General features: G+C 58.6%; 1 protein-coding gene across 1 annotated transcript; it reads right to left on the reverse strand.

Moving 5' to 3' along the window:
• Positions 1-470: 470 nt before the first annotated feature.
• On the reverse strand, positions 471-23132 carry Qsox2 (quiescin sulfhydryl oxidase 2). The gene is made up of 12 exons (XM_003472984.5): positions 22787-23132; positions 13873-13973; positions 12570-12618; positions 11735-11840; positions 11530-11620; positions 10361-10506; positions 9206-9340; positions 8932-9061; positions 7918-8040; positions 6962-7112; positions 4534-4722; positions 471-2564 (listed from the first exon to the last, which is right to left on the reverse strand). The coding sequence occupies exons 1-12, from the start codon at positions 23091-23093 to the stop codon at positions 2023-2025; spliced, it is 2070 nt and encodes a 689-aa protein (XP_003473032.2). The 5' UTR covers positions 23094-23132; the 3' UTR covers positions 471-2022.
• Positions 23133-23417: the final 285 nt, after the last annotated feature.

Below are 23417 nucleotides of genomic sequence, written 5' to 3' on the forward strand. Positions count from 1 at the left end.
CCCTCCTACGCACCCTACCCTAGCCGGCAGCTGTGGGCATGCGAGCTGGCAGGACCCCAGAACGTGCCTAGGGCCTGGGCAATGTGGCCCGGGGAGGGTGAGGTGCTACTAGGAAAGCCAGGCCAGGACCCCAGTAGCAGCCTCTTCCACAGGAGAGGGGGGTGAGGTGCCCACCCCATGCGCAGGCAGGCGGGGGTCCCCGCTCAGCGTGCCCGCCACTCTGAACCAAAGCTATCCTGTGGCTCAGTCCCCGTCAGCTCCAAGGAGCCCCCTAACCCGAGGCTGGGACTCAACGGGAGAAGCTCTGGGGTCCCAGACACCCAGCCAGCTCGCCTGGCACTGCAGGCTCGCGCTCCTAGAGAACTGGGGCAATCCCAAATGTCTTTTCTTTATTCTTAAAGTGTGCACAATTGTAGTTTACGTAAATTTAAAATGTACACTTCTTTATGGGTAAGAAATTTCACTATCACTTCCATGTCAACTGGCTTTTTAATCAAAATCTTTCCATTAAAATAAATAAACATTTAAATTACTGGACTATTACATTCATCAGCCTCCATGCCTCTTGAATACTTAGAACTTAGGAAAGAGACCTCACGACTGCCCACAGGTGGCCTTGGGCCTGTGATGTGTGGGGGACTGTACCAGCCACCCAGCCCTGGCCAGAGCAGCATGGACCACAGATCCCCTGCCTGACCACTGGCCCCCGCTTCAGAGGCAGTGACTTGGGTTCAGAATCTACCTCCCGGGTAAAGACTCAGCCAGTGCCCCACAGCTGAGGGTTCTCCAGGGGACAGGGACAGCACCTCCAATGACCCAGGCACAAAACTAGCAGCCAAGACCGCTCACAATCCTCCAGCAGGCGGTGTGCTCCCTGCCCCTCCCCTTGCTCCGGCCGGCTTCCCCAACCAGCAACAGCTGTCCACATGACTCACAGGGCAGCAAGGACAGTGCTCACGACAGACTGTCCTTAGGAAACAAGGGAGTATGAGATAGGAAAGTGGAAAAATATTTACAACTCTCCTGGTCATACACATGTGCAGGTGCACACTCAAGCATACCGGGGCACCAACCCGCTTATCCAAAACAGCAGCTTGGGACAGCAGCCTTGGACTCAGGAGTCCAAGGCAGGGTCCAGGGAAGGCCTATTGTGTCCTGCTAAACTCTGCGACAGGAGCTCACCAGTGTGGTGCTGGGCTTTGCAGGGGATGTGCTTTACACTGTGAAACAGGCAGATGCTCCTGAGAAGCCGGAAGGCTGCCCCAGCACGACTCCTCCTCATCCAGGGCCTCGGCCTCCTCCTGAAGTCCCCCAGTTCCCCTGGCACAGGGTGAGGAGGAACCCAGGCATGAAGGGCCTTCTGTGCAGCTCTCCAGACACTGCCCATGTCGGTCCTAGACAGCCACACTGGGGCAGCCCTCCCATCCCTGCTGCCAAGGGACAGAAGGCATTGCCACCACCCTGGCCCTTCTAAGGCCCAAGTTTCCTCCTATGGTCCCTAGGTTGACTCTGAGAAAGCCAAGCCACAAAACTCCTGGCCCTTCTGGCCTGCAGGCACTAGGTGACCAGAGCTTCTGCTGCTGCTGTGCCCAGGGCGACCACGGCCACAGCTCACACAGAAGCTGCCAAGTGGCCAAAGGCACTGACAGCAAAGCCAGGGCACGTCTGCCTCTCCTTCAAGGTACCCAGAAAGGCCAATGCTGCAGCCCTGCCATTCCACCTTGAGGCCACCTCCAGGGAGTCTCTCCAGGTGGACACAGGCCCTGCAGGAGTCTCTGAGGAGCCCTGTAGTGGCCCTTTACTCTTCTGTTCCTGGCGAGGGATGCAGTGGCGCAGCAGGGAGGCCGCGGAGAGATACCCCGGTGCAGTGTTCCCACAGGACCAGTGCCCTGGGGCTATGTGGGGGGTCCTGGCCCAACATGTTTATAAAACCCCTGATTTTGAACCTCAGAGCTGTAGGGCCGTGGTGGTGGGGGCAGTCCTGGCCCCTGGTGCTGCCTGACACCCGGCAGGCAAGCAGCGCTACACAGCAGGGTGGTAGAGCCGGACTTTCCACCGCTTGGAGCGTGCTCGGAAGAAGAAGTACATGAGCATGAGGAACAGGGAGGAGGCCACGTACAGCACCACGCAGAGGCTCATGTCCAGGCTGGAGAAGCCGATGCCCAGGAAGGGCACGGCCACCTCCTCACGTGCCTGGGGCCCCTGGGCACTCGGGGCTCGCATGTCCAGCCCGTGCTGTGGGCTCTTGGGAGGTCTAGTCCTGGGGCCCAGCCCCGGGGGTGGGCGGAGACTCACTGCACGCTGGTCCCCCTGGGGCCTCTGTGGGGCGGTGAGTCCTCTGCCTTCTACCAGCCCGTGGCCCAGGGCGCCTGTGTCCCCAGCGTCCCCCAGGTCCACAGAGTATGTCTCCACCAGGTTGTCACTGCCATAGTGCTGCTTCAGGAAGGCCAGTACCTGGCCCTCGTGCCAGCTGTCAAGGCCCTTGATTTCCTCATGGCAGGCAGGGCAGAGGTCTGGAGTGGGCCACGGGACCTTCGGGAACTTGGGGTCCTCGCTCAGCTGACCTGGGAGGAAGGGATGAGGTTACTGTGGGCAAAGGTCCCACCCAGCCTTCCCTGGAACTCCTTCCACCCCCTTGAGCTCTGGCCCCCAGGGTCATCTGAGGCACTCACTTCCTGTGCAACCCTCTGGTGGGCTCCTGCGCCTCTACACCCAGCAAAGACCCTGTACACGTGTGCACCAGACCCTCAGCAGCAACCCCAGATACTGCCCACAAGAGGGCCCACCCCTTGGCCCATGGTTCCACAAACCCCACTGCTCTGGCTGTCGGGGGGGGGGGGGGCTCTCTGGATATCACTGTCCCACCACACTCTGGGGACCTGGTCTGGCCTGGTCCTGAGGTGCAGCACACTTAGGGGCCATGTGGCCAAGCCAGAGGCACTGAGCCATGCTGATGTCAGGTGGCTCCAGTGGCCCTGGAGATGCCCTGTGAGAGGCCCTCCTACCGCTGTAGCCAGATGTATGGCTGGTGACCCTGCTGCCCACTGGGAACAGATGCCAAAAGCAAGCACCTCCAATAGGCACAGCCAGCTTGGCACGGCCCACACGTGCCACCTGGACTTGGAGGGGAGGTTTCAGGCGTGCGGCAGGACTCCTCCTATCACTGTCCCCTCCTCCCCAATCCACATCCCTGACAGTGCCACCTGGGAGGTGCTGTTCCTCACTGAATGTGGTGGCCCTGACACCTTTGCCTTTGCCAAGTGCAGAGTGCCAGTCAGGGGTGCAATGGGGACACCAAGTGGGCCTGGCCCTTTGCTGCTGGACATGTGCCTAAGCTGTGTGCACAGCCTGGGAGGCTGCTGGACCTGCGTGGACACGTGAGAAAGGCCATGAGCATAGGAGCCCCGGGCAGCCCCAGGCAGGAGGTGCAGACTAGACCCCAGGCTCCCAGGCTCGAGGGCCCAGTGGGCCCTGAGAGACCTGGGGCAGGGTGGACGGCACCCTAGCCACTAACCAAGCCTTGAGACTCGGCTGCCTGGGATGCAGCAAATCCCAGGACACTGGAGTAGGCAGTGCTTGGTGCAAAGAACCAATTCTCTTTAGTGCTTTAGCTGTAATATGTTTTCTAATACAGGGATTAAACGGAGGCCAGGAGTCCACTAGCATTTACCACTCGTCTCTATCAAATGTATTTCTCAGCAGAATTATTTTTAAGCCTAATTTTAATCTTTTGGAATAGTTTGAATTACTTAACTCTAAGAAAATGTTTACATCCTTTTTAGTTTTTTTTAACACACACACACACACACACACACACACACAGAGTTTCCCCCTCCTTTGTCGTGGAATAGAATCCAGGCCCTTCCACAAGCAAGGCAAGGGCTCTGCCACTGAGCTGTACCCTAGTCCCTTGTGACAAAATCTCAGTAAGTTGTTCAGGCTGGACTCAAACTTTCAACTCTCCCGCCTCAGCCTCCTGTGTACCTGAGGTTACAGGTGAGAGCTGCTAAAACAAAACCACCGAGAGGTTTCTTATACAGTGGATCCTCGGCTCACAAACTTGATTCCTTCCAGAATTCTGCTCACAAACCAAACTGAATCAAATAAAATTTGACTCAGTTCCTATCCAATTCGATTTGTGACTGGAATGGTGAAAAGAATGACATTTGGGAACTGAGGTTCCACTGTATTCTGAAAACAGACTGAACACATATTAAATTCCTTATGGAAAAAAATTTTTTTTAGACAGGGCTTCACTATATAGTTCAGAGTAGGCTTGAACTCAGTGTGTAGGCCAGTGCAGCCTCGAACTCATGGTGAGCCGCCTGCCTTGGCCTCCCGTGAGCTGGGATCGCAGGTGTACATCACCATGCCCTGCTGAGAAACTCACACTATCCTATATTTTGCAGGGTCACCATCAGAGGGTGTGGCAGGGACAGAAAGACCGAAGAGTGCCAGAGCCCAGAGAGGCAAAGCCTCCAGGTGGGGGCTCCAGCTGTGCACAGCAGGCTCCTGTTGTCCAGTGTAGCTCACCTGCCAGCCGGCTGTTCACGGCGTTGTGCCTCCTCCAGAGCCACAGCACTGCCTGGTCTGGGGTCTTCACGGTGTCCAGGGACTCTGCGGCCATCGCCTCGAAGTGCTGGCCACACTCCTGGCACCCGAAGAAGGTTCGCATGTACCGCCTCACAGCCTGCAGCACGGCCTGGGGGTCGTCCTCAAACCCTGCAAGGAGGGACAAGGAGGAGCCGCTGGGACCCCTCGGGCGCCAGTGTGCAGGGACACTGGTGTCATGGTCAGGGTGGGCCCCAGAGTGTGCTTGAGGAGTGTTCCCGTGGCACCGGCATGGAGATCGTGTGTGCTGGCACAAGCAGGAAGGGCCCAGGGCCCAACACTGCAGCCCGCATAACCTCTGCCTGCCAGTCTCTCGGCTGTGCTGGCTCAGCTTCCCAGCCCACAGCAGCCCACCCCCAGGGGCTTCTCCTCTTCCCCACCACTTACTCCAGACTGGGATCCTGGGCCAAGGCCCACAGAACCCGCCCAGGCCACCAGTGCCCTTCACAGGGTACCAAGGCAGCAGCCTGCAACCCCAGCACTGTGGAAGGTGGAGGCAGAAGCTCCGTGCTTGAGCCCAGCCAGGGAGCTGAGCCCGAAGGCCCTGGCTTCCGTCCTGCTGTGGGGGGTAAGGAGTCAGCCTTCCTGAAGCAGCAGCCATGTGACAGTCAGCGCATACACAGCAGGTGTCCTGAGCGGAGCAGTCTTAGATGCCAACAACAAGGTGCCTCGAGCTACGCGCTATGGGCGGAGACAAAGCCAAGCCCAGGGAGAGCAAAAGGGAGCTGTGCTGGGCTCAGCCTCGTGTGCAAGCAAGGGGGCTGGGGCAAGAGGTGCCTTGGCAGTGGCACCAAAGTGATTGCTAAGAACAATGGATCAGCCCACTGGGTGCGCATGGCGATGGCCCACCAGGAGGCCCTGGCTGGGGAGCCACTCCCAGCCCGACCTGGATGTCCCCCTGCCAAGGACTCTGGACCCTCAGGCCTGGCGACGTCTGCCAGGACCTGGCCAGTGTTGTTCAGAGAAGACGGCCTGGCATCCTGCACCACCTGAGTGTGCCAGGGTGGCCATAGGGCTGAGTGGCTCAGGCACCCCGAGATCTGCAGACATCTGCCTCACATCACAGTAATCCCCTTCCCCATGGCTGCCATGCACCCAGGACCCTAATCTTTAAAGTGGACAAGAACCCTAAACCCTACCTGGGGAGGATTAGCGCGGGCTGCTGGTTTAGTGGACGGGGTTTAGTGGGCAATAAGGAAAGAAAACCTCCAAGACATAATCCTCAAGTCCCCTGACCTAATTCCAGCAGGAGACTGCTCAGAGGCGGCTGCACTCCACGCTGGGCAGAGCACTCAGCCACCACACCACAGGAGCCCCAGGAGCACGGGGTGTGAGGGATGTGAGCATCTCCCCACTCAGGCATCCCCCAGGGGTGTGATGGGTTTTGAGATTCACTCGGATGCTGACTGCTGGCCCTGCTGCTGGCTTCTACCTCTGGCCCAACAGCTCGAGGCTGCAGCCCCAACACTTCCTCTCGCCTGCCTCCCTTCAGGCGTGGCCTGAGCCCTCCTGACCATCCTGGACCTCGGGAGCAGGACCCCATGTGGCCCAGGTCTCTGGGACAGCCTGCTGCTCCTGGCAGTGTGACCCGGCTCCTCTCCTGCCCGCAGATGGAACTCACTTCCTCCACCCAGAATCTGGGCTGCAGGGACCTGGCCATTGGCTGGGGAGGCCAGCTAGCTGAGGAGCCAGAGCAGAGTGGGACCCAGAATCCCCAACACACCGAGTGAAGACTGCATTGTGGGCAAAGGTCATTGTCAAGGGTTCCGCACAGGCAGTGTGAGGCCCACACCACTCAGCCTCACTAATGGCTAAGAAACGCTCTCAAGGAGCTCAGAGAGAGGCAGCCAGCCCAGGCCGGCCCTGAACTTGTGATGTTTTTGCCTCAGCCTGCCAAGTACCTGGGATCATACACACAGTACTGCTGTGCCCGGCCAGGTTTTGCAGTTTCTAACCACTCGTGCCCGAGTTCTGACCTGGTGACTTCCGACACGTGGGCTCCCTGGGAGCAGTGGCCTTGTGACTCACTTCCACTAAGGGTGTCCTCCCAGCTCGGCTCCCTCTCCTACAGAATCCAGGACTGGCAGTCAAGGGCCTGGGGGAGCAGGAAAGGCTCCTCCCCCAGTAGGCTCCGGACTGGGGTGCTGAGAGAAGCCGAAGGTGGAAAGGGCCCAGCAACTACATCCAGGTGGCCTGCTGCCCAGCAGCGGGAGCCTCACCCCCTAAGGAGACACAGGGTCCCCCAAAGAGCAATTCTTGGCCAGCACCCTGTTTTGCGAGAGCCATGGGGAGGAGGCATGGGTTACACAGCTGCAGGTGGGCACTACGTCCATCAGACCAGGCTACTTACCCGTGCCAGCCAGCGCCTCTGGCTGGGCAGAGGCCTGGACGGTCAGGGTGTGGAAAAGCTTCCAGAGGGAACACGGGTAGCCCCTCAACTCTGGGCGGCTTCCTTGACATCCCACCCACCGTACATGGTTGGTGAGGAAAATCCCAGAAATCTGAGGAAAGAACAGGAGACGTCAGAATTGAAACGGGCTCAGCAAGCCCGCCCCTGGCCAGGACGGTGCTGCCTGGGGCCTGTGCTGGCCAGAAGCCTTCAGTTCTGAGCCTCTTACTAGGAGCCTGCTGTGAGACCAAGTGGAGACAAAAGTCTGTCTGCTCCAGCACTACCTGAGTCAGGGAGGCGGGCAGGCCTCTCCATCTTTGGCCAGGAGAGATGGGCCACCTGTGTCTCAATGATCCAGGTCCAGCATGCAGGAGAGACCCCACCTCCCTCCTTTTTTTTTTTTTTTTTTCTTTTTGAGACAGGGTCTTGCTATGCAGTTTTGGCTGGTCTTGAGCTCACTTTGTAGCCTAGGCTGGTTTCAAACTTGCAATGATCCTGCCACCGCAGCCTCCTGAGTGCTGGGGTTACAGGTGTGTGCCACCACACCCGGCCCAGCTTCCCCCTCTCATTCTAAATGAGGCTGAATTACAAGAAAGTATTACAAGGAGCAGCAGTGTTGGAAACAGCATGCTGCAGTCTTAGCCCTTGGCCAGCAAGGTGGGGGTGAGTGCACCCTACAGCCAGCTCAGGAGCACAAGCCCAGTGGCACTGTCACCTCACCATCATGGTCACCACGGTGATGAGTGCCCCAGGGCTCCTGAGTACCAGAGGGCACTGAAGAGGCCCGAGGTGAGAGCATGGGAGGCACAGCCCGATGGCTCCAGGCCTCGGCAGCACGACAGGGGAGAGTTGGAGCTTCCTGTTCCCCCGCACTCAATCCCCAGCATAGGAGCAGACGCTCGTGGGGCTGGGCTCACCCGCATCTTGTTGTTGACCAGGTCCAGGACAGCATTGTAGGGGATCCTGTCCAGGGGCAGTGTGGCCAGCCACTCCTGCAGCGTGCCCAGCAGCTTCCTGACAGGCGGCCGACCGGGGAACAGCTGTGTGAGGAGGACCCATGCTGAGAGGCGATAGGGAGCCTGGGGTCTCACAGAGGTGACACAGAGCCTGTCAGACACCCAGGCTATGCAGCCGCCAGGGAGGACTCAACTCGGCTCCCCTAGCCAGGGCTTCCCTCATGGGAGGGTAGAAACTAAGGCACCGAGTGCAGATGCCCGGCCAGTGCCCCACCCTGTGCCTGGCTGGCACTACATGGTCACTACATGGTGACGAACTATGGTCACAGCATGTGACTCACCAGCAAGGGATCAGGCTCACCCACCTTCTCTCCCATCCATGTGGCCTGACACCCCATGCTCACTATACCTCGGAACCTCGGCTAGCACAGGCTATAACTGCCCAGCCTGCAGCCCACTGACCACGGACTGGCAACTCCACCTGATGCTGAGCAAACTGTAGAATGACTGCTGGGAATAGTGCATGTACTGCCTTCCTCACGCAGGGGCCTCAGCGCCACAGTTGTAGGGTGGATGGACAGGGCGCCTGCCCACTGTGGCCTGCCTCAGCACCGAGGCCAGAGACAATTCCCTGCCTCACTCCTGGGGGACTGTGGGCTCCCTACCTGCCTCCCCAAAAGATCTGCACCCCCAGAGCCACATCCCCATGTGTTACCTTCCCCTGCACCAGGCAGTGGCCACCTAGTGTCACCCCAGCAGCTTCAGATACCTTGACAAGTGTGTGAAGCCCCAGGACCTCCGTCATCCTCCCTCCAGGGCCCTCAGAGCCCCCATCTAGGGACATAGATACACAGGGACAGCTGTGCAAGCCTGAACTGGAAGAAAGGGGTCACCCTTCTAACTCCACATCATCACACAATGCGCATGCTGCTGTGCACAAAGCCTGCTAAGCACCCTCAGCTGGGGCCACTGTACCTTGGCAAGAACCGTTACGAAGTCCCGCAGGGTCTTCAGCTCAGCTCCGGCCAGGGACCTGTGGGTGGCCAGCTCCACCCGCAGCAGGTAGTGCAGCCCCGACTCCAGGTCAGCAGTGTACAATTTGGCCCTGGGAGGATGGGGAGTCAGGAGCTGTTGCCTTGCACTGCGGGCCCCGCCCCGCCCTGCCCAGGGTGTCCCGGGTGGCAGTGGTAATGGGGAAGCAGTTACTGGATTTGAGGCGTGCCCTGGCCAGGCTCCGAGGGGCACTTGCCTGTCAAACTCTCGCCAAACCATGATTTCTGTGTTTTCTTCTTTGCTGGGCTTTTCAGGCAAGGAAAGGGATTTTTTCCTTACATCTGGTAATGACTTCAAATATGAGGAAAAAAAGGATCGTAGAGGCTTCGCACTGTGGGAAAGGAGAGGAATGGTGGGGATACCCCGCCAAGCACCACTGTGACCTGCCCTCCTGGGGCGTCTGTGGGGTGGGCCAAGGGCACCCATTCACCCCAGCCTCGGTGTCAGTGGAGGGGGGCAGGGGCCTTGCTCTGAATCCACAGCTCATCACCAGGCTCATCCGCCTGCGGGACCCTAAGACGTCTGCAAAGCCGGTCTGAGCATCTGCCAAGAAGAGCTTTGCTGCCCGTGCTCGCCAGCCTAAGAGCCCGGCCGAGGCACCCGCAATCTGCCACATGGCAGGCATCTGGCAGCCCCCTGCAGAGCACGCCAGCCTGGGGTCAGCAGCCAAGGACGCCTCGAGAGCGCAGGGCTCCCCAGAGTGAGCACTGTGGTTGCCACAGCAAGTGCGGTCCTTGCTGAGGACCAGCAGTGACCTGTGACAGGAAGTGGACAGGTGGCTCTTCTGATAGCCCCACCCTGGTGAGCATGTCAGGGCACAGACACGAGCACCAGGCTGTGCCTTCTCTGCAGTGCAGACTCACAGTGAACTGCGGGGCACTGGCAAGCCCTGCATGTTGTCTCCTCTCACAGGCCATGCGCCCACCTGAGAGGTCAGCCCAGGCCCAGGCCCAGGCCCAGCGCAGCTGGTGGGAGGGGCTGGTCAGGCTGTAGGGAGCCTGCTGCTGCAGCTCTGCCCCGCCTTTCCCCTCTGTTCTGCCTTCCAGCCCCACAGTGCTTCAGGGCAAAGGTCACACACGTCCCGAACTATGGGGTGAGCAGGCTCTGAGGGGATCATGGGCAGCTCTGGCATGGGTCTGCTGTTTGGAAACCCTGGAAAACCCAGTCTGAAAACCCCGTTGGAGCCCAGGCCACATCAGAGTAAAGCGGGGAGGTGGCACCAGGCCCGGCACTCCCTCAGATTGGTCCTGGGACCTCCCTGTCTCGCTCCAGGAAGTCTACGAGGGGTGCACACCCCCACACCCTACCAAGCCTGGAGTGTCCCCACCCAACCCATGTGGCCAGCACTCACACTCGAACCAGACCGTGAGAGCCGTTGGGGTGGATCAGGTAGCAGGAAGGCAGTGCGGTCACACCAAGCTGCTCCAGCACGGCCTGGTCCCCATCCAGGGCTCGGCGCACCTCAATGTTCTCGTAGGGAATCAGGTCCAAAATCACCTGTGTGGCAGGGAAAGGCACGTCACTTCCCGAGGAAGGCGGTGAACTCAGAAAGCTCCACCACCCTCCCCAAGGGCTCCCAGGTACAGGCCACTGTGGGCCACAAGGCTCAGAGCTCTGCGCTGCAGCGACCTGGCATCCTGTGCCGCAAGCTGGACTCACCTGCACCTTAGCCTGCACTGCATTTTAGAGCAACTACTGAGAGGAGTATCCATGGGCAGAAGCCATCATCTCATTTAGAGATTTCCCAGACCAGTCCAGGGAGACTGGACCAAGACTTCACTCTCCTTTTTTTTTTGCAGTACTGGGGATTGAACTCACGACCACCTCACGCTTGCCAGGCAGGCACTTATGCCGCTGAGCTAAATCCCTAGCCCTCACTCTCCCTTTTAAACCTGCCCTCCACAGCCCAGCCCTAAGCCAACACTGGCCCGGCACAGCAGCTCTCCTGGGAAGGGCTGGTGCCCACTCATGGCGGCTGGGAGGTGAGAGGCAAGGGCCTCAGAGCAGAATGGCCTGGCCCAGCCACAGCTGTGGCCTGCACAGGGTTGTTCCTGCAGACAGCTGGTACCTGCCTTAGCCACTAGGGCTGAAGGTACATTGGCAGAGGGACACAGCAGTGGCCCCTGGGGTCCACAGAACCCCCCCCCCCACGTACCCCCCACGCTCTAGATGCCCGAGCAGGCTGACCCAGGTACAGGGCAGTAGCTCTTCTCGGAAAGAGGTGTCTATGGTTTTACTCTCTGGGGAACTCTCGCTCTTGATTTTCTGCCACAGACCAGTGACCCCGCTTGAAAATGGCAACCGTGCTCAGTGGCATAAGCACCTGCCTTGCAAGCAGGCGGTCATGAGTTCAATCCCCGGTACCGATAAAAATGAAAAAGACAAAAAAAAATTAAAAAAAAAAAAAAAGAAAATGGCAACCGTGACCCCAGGCATGTGGATCAAGAATGACCACATCCATGCACTCATGCCCCCTGCCATGCCTGCCACCCAGAGTGGCTGAGTGCCAGGGACCAGTACCTCCCGTCCCACGTAGGAGCTGCTGTCTTCAAACAGCACAGCCACGTAGCTACCACTGGGGCTGCCGAGGAGGGCGAGGATGTCCCTGGGCCTGGGGGAAGAGAAGAGCTCTCAGGGCCTGGTGAGCATAAGCTGCCCGCACGTGCTGCTCCCACACAGGGATATGTCCCGGACCACACGCGACCTGCGCCTCACAGTGACTCACGGGATCGGGTCCAGAGCTGGGCAGGCCGGTGGCATGCTGCCCTCCGTGTGATTCTGCAGGAAGTCGATCATTGTCTGCCTGACTGTCCGAAGCTCCCTGTCAGCCCCTGCCAGAGCAGCTTGGTCACTACCATGTGGGATTCTGTCCCCCCAGGGTCCATGGCACAGTCAGCAGGCTGCTAAAAGCCATACAGTCACCACAGCAGTGCATAAGGACAGGGGCGCAGGGCAGAGGGGTAGCTGCAGGACTTGGTCTCTGCCCAAGCTGCACACGTAGCACGGCCACAGAGCTGAACTCTGGGAAGGGTGCTGCTGGGGTCTCTCCAGTGCCACCCTGGGAGCCAGTCACCCTCTGGGCCTTAACGTGACAGTGCCTGTGGGGCCAGGCTCATTCCCAAAAGTCAGTCAGCCCAAGACTCGGGAGGCTGAGGCAGGAGGAACTCGGTTTGAGGTCAGCCCAAACTATACAGTGAGACCTGACTCAAAAGAATTTCTTTTTGATAAAAAATTTACTTTAAAGGTGAGTGTGACAGCATATGTCTGCCACCCCAGCACTCTGGGAGGCTGAGGCAGGATATCATTTGAGCCTAGCTTGGGCCACTTAGTGAGACCCTGTCTCAAAATAAAAAGTAAGAAGAAAAGGGCTGAGGATGTAACTCAGTATAAAGGCCCCAACAGCACACACACACGACTTCAAAAAAAATTTCCCTACTCCATTTTCCAAGACAGGCAAAGGAAGCCAGAACTGCTCAAGTCCAAATCCCTAAGAGAAAGGCAGGCGCACAGGTGCTGAGCACCTGTCCACTTCACAGCGAGGGCCAGGCTGCTGTCCTTACCTCTAAAGTTTTCTCCTGTGGTAAACTCCTTGGTAAACGCTTTAAAATACTGAAGAAAAAACACAACAGATGAACACCTTGAGGGGAAGCCTGTGCATGTTTACAGCATGGCCACCTCCAGGTTGCTGGTGGGCACTCAGCTCCCCGAGACTTCCAGAGCCAAGGACGAGCCATGCAGCTCCCTCCCTCCGGCTCCAGGAGTGGTCAGCAGCACCCAGTGGCTCGAGGACAGCAGCACCCAGCCAGGTCCACAGCAACACCCAGGCAGGGGTGTCTGCGGTTGGGCAGAGGATCGCACAGGACGCACCCCCTTGGTTCTCGGCACCAGACACTGCAGCAGTGAGCGCATAAGGTCCACGGGGAGCTGGGTCACTGCTGTGGTCAGCGGGTGGGATGGAGTTTTACAGGGACTCCCAGCGGGCTTCTCCACAGGTGGTGGAGACAGGTTTCGCAGTGGACAGCAAGTTCACTCTGGCTCCAGGAGTGGTCAGGATTTACAAAGGGTCCCTCAGAGCACCAGCAGCCAAGAGGTAAAGGGACAAATGGCACCTGCATAGGTTTCAGCCCCGGGGCACCACAACCACCAGCAGTTTCTCACAGGCCTGCAGGGTCTCGGCACAGGTGGGAGAGCGCACCCAGGGGTGCTGTTCACACCTGCAGAGGCCTGGGGCAGCCTGGAAGGCCCTGATACCTCGAGAGCCACACGGGCCACCTCGAAGCCATCCTCACTGTGTGCAGGGCACTGCATGACACTAAAAAGGATGTGAAACAGGCAGACACCTGTGCTACCAAGTAGGACTGGAAAGCAAGCCAAGGCACCAGGGGCTGAGCACCCAGTGACACGGTCCACGAGCTGCCCTGGGGCGGATGGTGCTAGGCACCTGGCTCCCCAGAAAGGACCCCAAAGCACCAGGTGCTTCTGGCAAAGCCCAGTCCTGTGTGGGGTGGTGGCCAAGCCTCAAGCCACGCCTCGAGCAGGGCTACACTGGGGCTCTGGCAGGGGTGAGCCTCCCTCCGCCCCCTAGTGGGAAAAGTGGGAACACCCTTGTGTGTGGAGGGACGGAGAGGGCGACAATTGCAGGATGCAGGGCCGCGTGTGCGGGTTCTGTCCCACCCCTCCTCAGCCCCTGTACTGTATGCAACAGTGTGGACGGCAGGTGTTTCTCGGATCAGTGCAGGAACACACAGCAAGGAGCAGAAACACCAGTGGGAACCCCAGGTAAAAGCAGCCCCCTTGAGAATGGGTGGCCGACCACAGCGTCACAGTCCCCACCCTCCTGGGCCCAGGCAGCCAGTTACGCACCCGGAAGGTGGGGTAGAAGTGGATGCCGTAGGAGCGGCACACCTCCTGGTTCTTCTCTTCTGCGCAGTCCAGCGCGGCCACACGGATGGCAGCGGCCCAGTCTGAAAGGCAGGGGTGAGACCTTCAGCCTTGGGCTGGGGGGCAGGGGGTGGGTGAGCGCCCAGTCCCAGTTCCTGGAGCATCCTTGCACCAGGAAAAGGGGAGTGTGTCTCCCCAGAGTCCGCGTAGTCTTCCACTTCAGAGTACAGCTGGTTCCTGCCGCACTGCCCTCTCCTAGCTCAGTGAGCCCTGGGCCCGCAGTGTAAGGGACCAAGTGGCTGTGGGGTATGCAGTGAAGACATCCAGGAGTGAATCTTGGTGACTGATCACCCCATGCCCGTCCACAGCCCCTCAGCTGGGACACTTCTGCTGTCCTGGGCAGCAGGAAGGAGCCCTTGCTACCCCCCTATCTTTAACTTTTAATCACAGCAAATCGCCTAGCATACGAATAAGAGACACAAACATGGCATTGTGTGGCCTCAGCTGTGCCCCACTCCCTGAGTCACATGTTCTCCGTCCCCACCCACGACAAGTGCCCTGGGGTCTCAGGGACACGCGCTTCCTTAGAGATGCCCATGCCCGCCTCCTGGGGCAAGGGCTCTGTGGCCACCGCACTGCCCGCATCACCACATAGCACCTACAGCCGGCAGGGATGCAGTGGTCCTGTTCCTTTGTCTGGTTCGTGCTTTATCTGAAGCAGGACACCGGCAAGGCCTCTGTCTTGGGGATTGTGCTGGCTGAGGGACCATGCCCCACCGCACAGCAAAGCCCTCAAAGGGCATGGGACGTGGGGGCACAGGGCTTGGGTGCTATAGCAGAGTGCCTGACGGACAGAGCCACGTCCAGCCCCCTTCCCGCCCCGGCCCAGGCAAGGTGGCTATGGTCACATTGGAAGGCAGCTGCCACCCGACTGCTGCCCTTCCATGCTGGCTCTCACATGCGCACACTGGGTCAGGTCCTCAGCGGGGTTGGGCTTTCAGCTGGTGCACATGGCTAGACCAGAGGGGACAGAGGAGAAAGCCACCATTACAAACCAGGACCAGAGACAGCCATGCGGAGATGGACACACATCCCAAGGCCACAGCAAATGCATGGAGAAATCACAGCAATGCACAGGTCACAGGTGCCAAGACCCTTCTCGAGTTACACAGGCCCAGGACTGAGCAGCGACAGTTAATACCCCGTCCTTAGCAGGCAGGTGGCGGTGAGTGCTGCACCATGTTGGGGAGCCCTCCCTTTACAGTCCCGTGGCGCCCCAGACCCAGCTCTGGCCTACACCCCCGCTGTGCCCGGTGCTCCCACTGCATGTTTCCACCCCACCTTGGCAGCTTTTTTTTCCTTAATTTTTTTTTTTTCCCAGTGCTGGGAATGGAATCAAGGGCTTCTGAATGTCAGGGAAGTACTTTACCACTGAGCTACAGCCCTAGCTCTGTTTTACCTTTTATTCTGTTTTGTTTTACTTTATTTATTTTGGCTTTTTGACACAGGCTGTCACTTAGGTAGTCCAGCTGGCCCAGGGAACTTACAGCAACCCTCCTGCCTCAGCCTCCTGTGTACCACACCCGGCCACAGCACTTTCTACTGAGAAAGAGGGCAAAGGAGTAAAAATCAGCTCTAGGAGCAGCCAAATGACAGTCACAGCAGCCAGAACCCCCAAAGCAACCTGGAAATGGGGTACAGGGAGGTGGTGCCTTCGCAGAGGTGTGGGCTCCTCACCTTCTGTCACTCAGAAGGAAGTGTTGCTGTCCTGGACCCGTGTGCCCCAGGCTGACTATGGCAAGTGGCTCTCCCTGACCTCATGCAGGCTGAGCTCTGCAGCCACACTACTCTGGCCTCTGCAGCAAGGATGCCTGGACATGGTGCAGATGCTGAGGAGTCCAGTGAGAAGCAGGGGCTGGGTCCCCCTTCTGACACCTGCAGTCCGGCCTCCAGCAGCAAGGCTCCAGGCTGCTCTCATTCGCATTTGCCCCATTCCTGGCCCCAAAGTCCACCAGCAAGCAGCCAGCTCCTCAGTCCATCCCATGCTAGTGCTGGAGCACCCTGCCCCACAGTCCTGCCATGGGGCCTATGATGGGGTGTCAAGGCTCCTGCCCAGCAGCTGGGGCACTACAGATCCATCCCTGTGTGACAGAGGGACAATCAAGAACCCGAGCTCCGTGTTCTTCTGGCCCAATGCCATCAGGGTGGCCTCACGCTGCCCACTGCTCTCCTCTAGAGCACCGTGGGCCACCTCCTAACACCAATCTGGGAGCAGTTTCCACTGTGGACACTGCATAGGGGATCCCCCACTTCTCCATCCTGATCCATTGGGTAAGGCTGGAGGAGGAAGAGGTATCCAGGGCCAACCCTGCCTCCCTGGCCCTGGCCCCACACCTGCTTCTGCAAACCAGAGATTCCCACCTCTGCTCTGCTCAAGAACCGGGGTGCCGTCCTCCATAGGTGCAGTGGGGAGGCAGGATCCAGGGCCCTGGGAAAGTTCACAGTGCCACTCATGAGTGTGGAGCCCTCTTCCTTGCAGAGTCCTGTGGACAACCAGACTTTCCCTCCTCCCACTCCCAGGGTGCAATGCGTAGAACCAGCCGGAAGAATGCAGCTTGGAAAAGAAAAAAGCCCCCTTTGTGGAGGACTGACAGGCGGCAGGCAACGTGTGTAATGCTGAACTAAGCTGCTCTGGTGCAGGCGTGGAGGCCCCGAGGAGGCCACCAGCAGCACCAAAGCAGGCCTGGAGGAGTAGACAGTGCTGTAGATTCTCCTGGAGAAGCTTGTCACACTGGTTTTGCTGGTATGAGCTCAGCTGTTCCCATCACTGGAGGAGCGTGGGTCCTCATGTCTCAGGGTGGCTGTGGCTCTCTTCAGGGGACCTCTGGTCCTTAGCTCCAGCATCACTTCCTGGCTCCAGTCTACATCCCTCAGCATGCTAGCACAGCTCCTTCACCCCACTGGTGCAGACTTTCCAGCTTCCACCGCTGACCTTTGGGCCTTCCCAGTGCAGATTGGTGGGACAGACTTATAGGAGACACTGTTACGGACACTCCTGCCCCCCAGTTGGACTCTAGGTCCACCCCTTGGTCTTCAGCTGGACTAGTGTAGGACACTACCATGGGATCCAGGCTCTCAGCTGAATTCTCTGGGTCTTTAGTGTGTGGACAGATCTCCCCCACTCTCTGGATGAATATTATAAAATAACCCTATGAATTACGCATCCCACGTTAAGTCCTTTCCTTTGTAAGCTCTGACCACAGCACCTCTTCTCCTCAGGTTTCCCACCAGTGTGACAGGCTCGTCCAGGCGGCAAACAGCAACAGCTAACACTGCGGCACCACTGGCAGCTGGGGCACGGGAACATGCCTCAGCTGGGGTCCTGCCGGCTGCCTCCAGTCTCACTGTCAGAGCACTAGGGGTGGGCAGGGTCCTGACCACACAGGCAGGAGGGCACCATCAGGACAGTCCCCTACAGACTTCTGCTAGCCCAAGGCCAGTCCCTGCCTGTAGAGCAGCACTGGAGGGTGGAGCCACAGGGCCACCAGGGTGGGCAAGGCTGGCCTCTGCTAGTGGACATGAGTGCCTATGTCTCCACACAGACCCCAGCCTGCCCTGTGGCAGTGGGGACACAGGGTCAGACACTGGGCAGGGTGGGGCACTACAGGACGACAGGAACAGGACTTGAGATCATAGTGGGTCACTTCCGAGACTGAACCATGATTTCCTCCATAGCAAGCCACACAGGAAGCCAGACCAGGGCGGAGAGGCAGGGAAGGTGGGTGGTGCCCTGGCCATCCAATTGATGGAGCCTCCACCCCCCACCCTGCCACCCCACTTCTACCTAAGCCACCTACCACGGCAATTCCACCTGCAGACCGGAGCCTAGCCTCTGTGCCCGCCCTGAGGGCCCCACACTCCCCAAGCCCAGGTTGAGTGCTTGGAGCTGACTCCAGGCAGCATCTCCTTTCCCTGCCTCTCTGCCGTCTATCAGGTGCTGGCCAAGACCCTCTGGGCTCTCCTCAGCCCCGACAGTGGCCAGGACACCACACACAAACCCTCCATGCAGAACCATTCACTGGCTCCCCGCCATTCGGAAACAAGACAGACACTATTCGCCAGGCCACAAAGGGCTGCCGGGCACCTGTCCCCCACACCTAGACCACCCCGAGTTCCTCATGACCAGCCAGGGTCAATCGCCTCGCCTAAGTTTTTGCTCAGCTCCTGCTCCTCCCCTAGAGGCCCACCCTGACTGAGCCGAGCCAGGCAGAAAGAGCGTCCCGAGTTTACACGTGGCCCACAGTGCCACCTACAAACACAGTAGCCGAGGGAACAGGACAGCACCTGAAACTCCTGTGATCAACAGGTCACTGTGGGGCCATATCCTGGCCAGGATGCCTCTGCGGGGCCAGGAGCGCTGGACACAGGCATCTCAGGGCCTTTGTCTCTCTGAACAGGGCTGCCTCAGTGGCAGAAGGGAGAATTTCGGTTACACAGGCGCCACGGGCACTGCAGAGGCGCCTGCAGTCACTGTGGAACCCAGCAGATGGGCGGCATTCACAGCCACACAAAGGACACCGCCGCCCACTTTACCAAGCCAAATGCACCAGGATGAAAAGGTTTGGCTCCAGGGCCTGGGGCTCATTCAGCAGCGCCCTCCCTGCCCAGCCTCTCCACCTGTCCAGGCCACTACACAAAGGGGATGCTGCCTCGAGCGAGTGTGCCTCGCTGGCTTCGTGGGCGTCCGGGGTCAAGGGGCACCAGCTGGGAGGCCCTGGAGGCCGGGCCTCCAAGGGGAAGGGAACTGAGTGAACCTCCGGTGGCTTCTTACTACCCGCTCCGCTCCAGAGCAGGCTACGCCAGCACCACAGGCTTAAAAGTATCTGTGAAATAATTAAGCTTCTTTACACAGGGACTAAAACTGACTTCAGGGTTAGCTGTGAAGTCACTCTATCACCGAAGCCAGCAGGACGAGGTCTTTGCTTGTCACGGATTAGTGAGGAGCCCACAGAAGTCCCACCTCTGCTTCAGCATCAGCTGGCCCGGGGACATGACTGCGGCAAGACTCACTGGGCTCTGAGGTTTAACTGCGCCCGTGGGAGGGCTGTATCTGAGGTGCAGGGCTCAGTGGCAGCTTCTGCAGCTTCCTGCAGCCAGGGCAGTGTCAGGGGCTCCAGGCCACACTCTAGACCCCAGAACCTTGTCTCCAAGTGCAGGCTCTTCCCAGGGAGCGGAGGTCTTCTCAGGTAACCTCCAAGTTCAAGTGACAAGTGTGGGACATGGAGGTGTGGAAAGAAGTCACACCTCCATGCGCACAGGTACACCAGCTCCATCTTCTCTCGGGTGCTGGGGACAGAGCCCAGGCCTCAGGCATGCCAGGCAAGGGCTCACCCCAAGCCACGACACCCCTCCCGCACAGTCTCCCCCACTGCCAGCATTTGGCCCAAACCGGATATGGCTCTCAGTGTCCAAGGGGACCACAGGGAGGGTGAGGTTAACAAACATTAGCTCAATGCCAAAGCATCGCAGGTGACAGACAAGAAAGCAAGCACTTCTGCGGGTGACCCAGGCCTGGTGGAGGGGTGGTGGCTCTGCAGGGTGGGAAGGCCCTCTTCACAGCCCTCCTGCTGTGGTACGTGGGGGTAGGGCCGCCTCCTGGAGGTCTGACTGGCATGTCACTCTGGCTAACTGCAGGACAGCCAGGAGCTGTGACAGCAGGGACATGTTAGCATCCTCCAGCTCATCTGCCTCCTCAGAGTGCAGGTGTGCATCCTTGGCTCTGCCTTTACTTAGCCTCACCCGTCCTGGGGACACCTCATGCTCTCATTCACCCAAGACCACTCTGACCCAGCAAGTAGACAAGAACAGACACAGAGGGAAGATGTGCTCTGGGGAAGGCATGCAGGCTGGGCCACCAGTGGGCAGCAGTCACAGGATACCCTGTCCCGTGCCCACAGGAACACAACCTGCACCCACGTTATGGCCAGTGCCCACCACCCCTCAGCCGCCCTCTTTAGGAACACAGGTAAGCCCCTGGGGCATTGGAGTCACCCACACCTGGACTTGGGTTCCAGCCTGTCCCTCACTGTGTGGCCCAGACTGACTCCATCTCACTTGGCCTCAGGCACCACTGCCCACAGCGCCCCCTCAGGGAGACTCTAAAAAGCACTCCAGGTCTTCTGAGTGGTCCCTCCTACCTCTCCTGCCCCCCAGTTCCTCGGGCACAATTCTAACACCAAGATTAGACCTTCACCCACTTGCCCCTTCCTTCACTCCCCAGGTTGGCATGAAGCAGAGAGGACCGGCCCTGAGGGGAGCTCGGTCACGTATGCTCTGTACCAGCCCTCTCCTGCCCTAGATACCCTGCAGAGACGCAGGGCTGACCAGAGCCAGGGGGCAGCCCCCCTCCTGTCCACCCCACAAGGCTGTAAGAACCGTGGGAGCCTGCACCTAAGGATTTTCAGGAACAGCAGATCTTGTTTGGGGAAGCATTCAGAAGTGACAGGCCTAAGCCAGGTCCACAGAAATGTTTGTGTGACCTTTGGCTCACCTGAGAGTGGATCTTTTGTTTGTTAAGCTACTTCTGATGAGGAAAAACAATTATTTTCAAAAACTCAAAGCCACTGAAGAGCTAGGGGAAGTTCAACTAAGTCTCAAGGAAACAGGTCCCCCGAGGCTGTGAGGGGGGGTATTTGGGACCACTCTGCCCTTCCCTTTCTGCTTGCTGCAGCTAGCAGCTGATAAGGGTAGGTGGCACAGGCCTCTTCTAGTTCAAAACCCTCACCTCAGCAACTCCCTGGCAGTGACCACACTGGTGTAGGCACAGGCGGGGTGGGATATGGCTGGGGAAGCCGAGCGAGTTGCCATTTCAAGGGGGGACAGGGAGGTACCTGAGGACCCAAATGCAAGGTCCATGTGCCCAAGCGGATCAAAACCATACTGGTGCCCTCCCTGAGTCCTGACCCACCCAGGGAGACCCAGGGAAGCAGTGTCAATCACAGGGCACTGCTGCCCTTGAAGAGCCTCCCCACATTCTCCAGGGGAACTGAGCAGGCACAGGTGGCAAAGGCCCCATTCACGGAGGAGTCATGAGGATAAAGGCCCCTGGTGTGGAGGACCTCACGAGGAGGAGCATGCCCCCACTACAGCTCCCTCTCCTGTTGCCCTGTGACCCTCAGGGCATGTGTCTTGCAAAGTTAGCATCCCTAAGAACAGTGGTCTTCTAGCTTGGGGCTTGTGCCCACATGATGATGGGCTCCACCCAGCAGCCCAGGCTGGGCGGACAAGTGCATTTCTGCCAAGTTCCCAGGTGACTCTGCTTTGCAAAGCCTGGCATTGAATAAGCTCCAGGGATACTTCTCAGTGCTCTGTCCTCACCTTAGCATCCTCTACCCCTGCCCTTCTCACTGTGCTCCTGCCAATTTTAGCTTTCACCCAGATCTCAGTTTAGGCTCAGGCCAGGTCTTCCTGCCCGGACTTGGCAGCCAGCCAGCCTTTTTTATGCAACCTCACTGTGGTATGGATTTGACCATCTCCCTTTTAGAAGTAAACTTCCTCCCAAGTTCCAAGGACAATTTTCAGAATTCCCTAAATGCTGGTTTAGCTACAGAACAGCTTGCAGTATTTAAATCTGGTTTATGACTTTTACATTTCAGATACTAAACTGAAAAAACAAAAACAAAAAACACCCCCAGAAGGTCACAAAGGTCTCACCAGATCTACCAGCACTTTCATTTACACATCTGTGTCTCTGCTACTAAATAAAAACAGGAACTAAAAACTTTGAGTGCCTTAGGTCCTCCCCCCCCCCAAAAAAAGAAAGCAAATCCTCTAGGAGTTATTGGCTCCTGATTCCACTTTCTGGTGGTCAGTTCTACACAGTGCTCATTAAGAACTAATGAAAAGTTGAAATCCAAGAGAACAAACCCACTAGAGTTAGCCCCAACTCTGAGATAAAAACACTTTAAAGATAAGTCATTTAAAATTGTGTACTTAAAGAAAAGTGTTAGCTGAGTGCCAATGGAACCACAGTGAGAGCCTGTATCAAAATTTAAACAACAGTGGGTGGATGGAGTTGGATAAAACACTCTGGTTTGGATCCCCAATACCCCAACCCCCACATTTGAATATGAGAAAAATACTGCAGGGTTCCATATAAGACCTAAAAAAAAAAGATGCACGAAAGAAGAGTAACAATTTGTAACTGCTCTTGCCCAGTGAAATCTGTAATTAGAAGTTAGTGCAACAGTAGTGCATAGTTCTGCTAAACCTCAGCCTTGCTGGAGAAGTGCTCCCAAAGCTGCTTAAATTCCATTTTACAAGCCCAGCCTCCTGGCAGGGGGCTGCAAATGTCCGCTAGGGCAACTCTGCTCTTCAGAGCAGGAGGGTTAACTTGCAGCACTGAAAAAAGTGCTAAGCACCAGCAGTTTGGTGAATGCCCGATTTCTCTCTCAAATGCTGCGGTCTGCGAGCCTGGGAAGAGGAAGCCACCAACAAAATGCTCTAGACTTCCTTTGCTTCGATACAGCAGTCCCAGGGGCACTGGGTTTCTAAGCTGCGGGCTCACTTTGATATCCACCATATGGCTGGCGAGCCACACCAGGAAGAGGATGACGTCGGTTTAAAAGGCAGGGAGCGGCGGAGTCTGAACGGGAACGAGAGTGCTTAAAGGATGGGGCTGTCGGGCTGTGCAATGGACTTACAGGGGTGGGGGTGAGGAAAGGGTCGGGATAAGAGGCCTGGGGGCCTGACAAAGCTCTTGGGGCTGAAAAGGATAGGTGTCCTACGGTGGGAGACCCGGGAGGGCCACTCGCCGGGAACGGGGGTTCCGGGCCCGGCTCGCGGCCCGGAAGGACGCGGACCAGGCTGCAGCCCGGCCCGGCGCGCAGGGCCTCACCTCGCACGTCCCCGGCCAGCGCCCGCCACGTGGGCGCGTAGCCGATGCAGTGGCCACACCAGGAGGAGTAGAACTGCACGAGCCACGCGGCTGAGCTGTTGGCCGTGGCCCCGCGCACGCTGCCGCTGTCCAGCACCCACACGGCGTCCTCGCCCGCGCGGTACAGCCGGGCCGCGCCGTCCGCGCCAGGGCCAGCCGCGGCCAAGAGCAGCAGCAGCCCCGGCAGCCGCACGGCCTGTGGAGGGGACAGGGGCGGGCGTGAAGCTCGGGCTCGCGGGCTACGCGAAACCGCCCCGGCCGCCGCCATGTTGGGAGTGTCGCTGGCGCGCCGACCTTTCACCCAGGCAACCGCCGTCACGTTGGTCGCGCGCTCCGGCCCCGCCCCTCGCGTGCACTCTCCCGCCTATGAATTTCTAACCAATCCAACTCCTGGATGCTCGCTTCCCCCCGCCGGCTCCACCCATCTCTCTCTCTCTCGCGAGCGCGCGCTCCGCCTCTTGCTTCCTGCCCCGCCTCCGGGATCCGAGTAGGCTCCGCCCCTCAGTCTTACCACGCCCCTCGCTAGGCCACGCCTCTGGTTTTCGCGCGCTCCTCCCCTCCGCTGACCCAGAGGTCTGGTTCAGAGCCGCCA

The sequence above is a fragment of the Cavia porcellus genome, unplaced genomic scaffold, assembly GCF_034190915.1.
Source record: "Cavia porcellus strain 051 isolate PalLab524CR breed Dunkin Hartley unplaced genomic scaffold, mCavPor4.1 scaffold_49, whole genome shotgun sequence".
NCBI lineage: Eukaryota > Metazoa > Chordata > Mammalia > Rodentia > Caviidae > Cavia > Cavia porcellus.

Bases quoted from the DNA above. Each gene is read 5' to 3' on its own strand.
- Qsox2 (XM_003472984.5), bottom strand. From the start codon at position 23,093: ATGGCGGCGGCCGGGGCGGTTTCGCGTAGCCCGCGAGCCCGAGCTTCA. The intron at 9,341-10,360 runs GTGAGTGCTGGC...CCTTTCCCACAG, and splicing joins TCTCACGGTCTGGTTCGAGT to TGCGAAGCCTCTACGATCCT. The intron at 4,723-6,961 runs GTAAGTAGCCTG...CCCTCCTTGCAG, and splicing joins AGAGGCGCTGGCTGGCACGG to GGTTTGAGGACGACCCCCAG.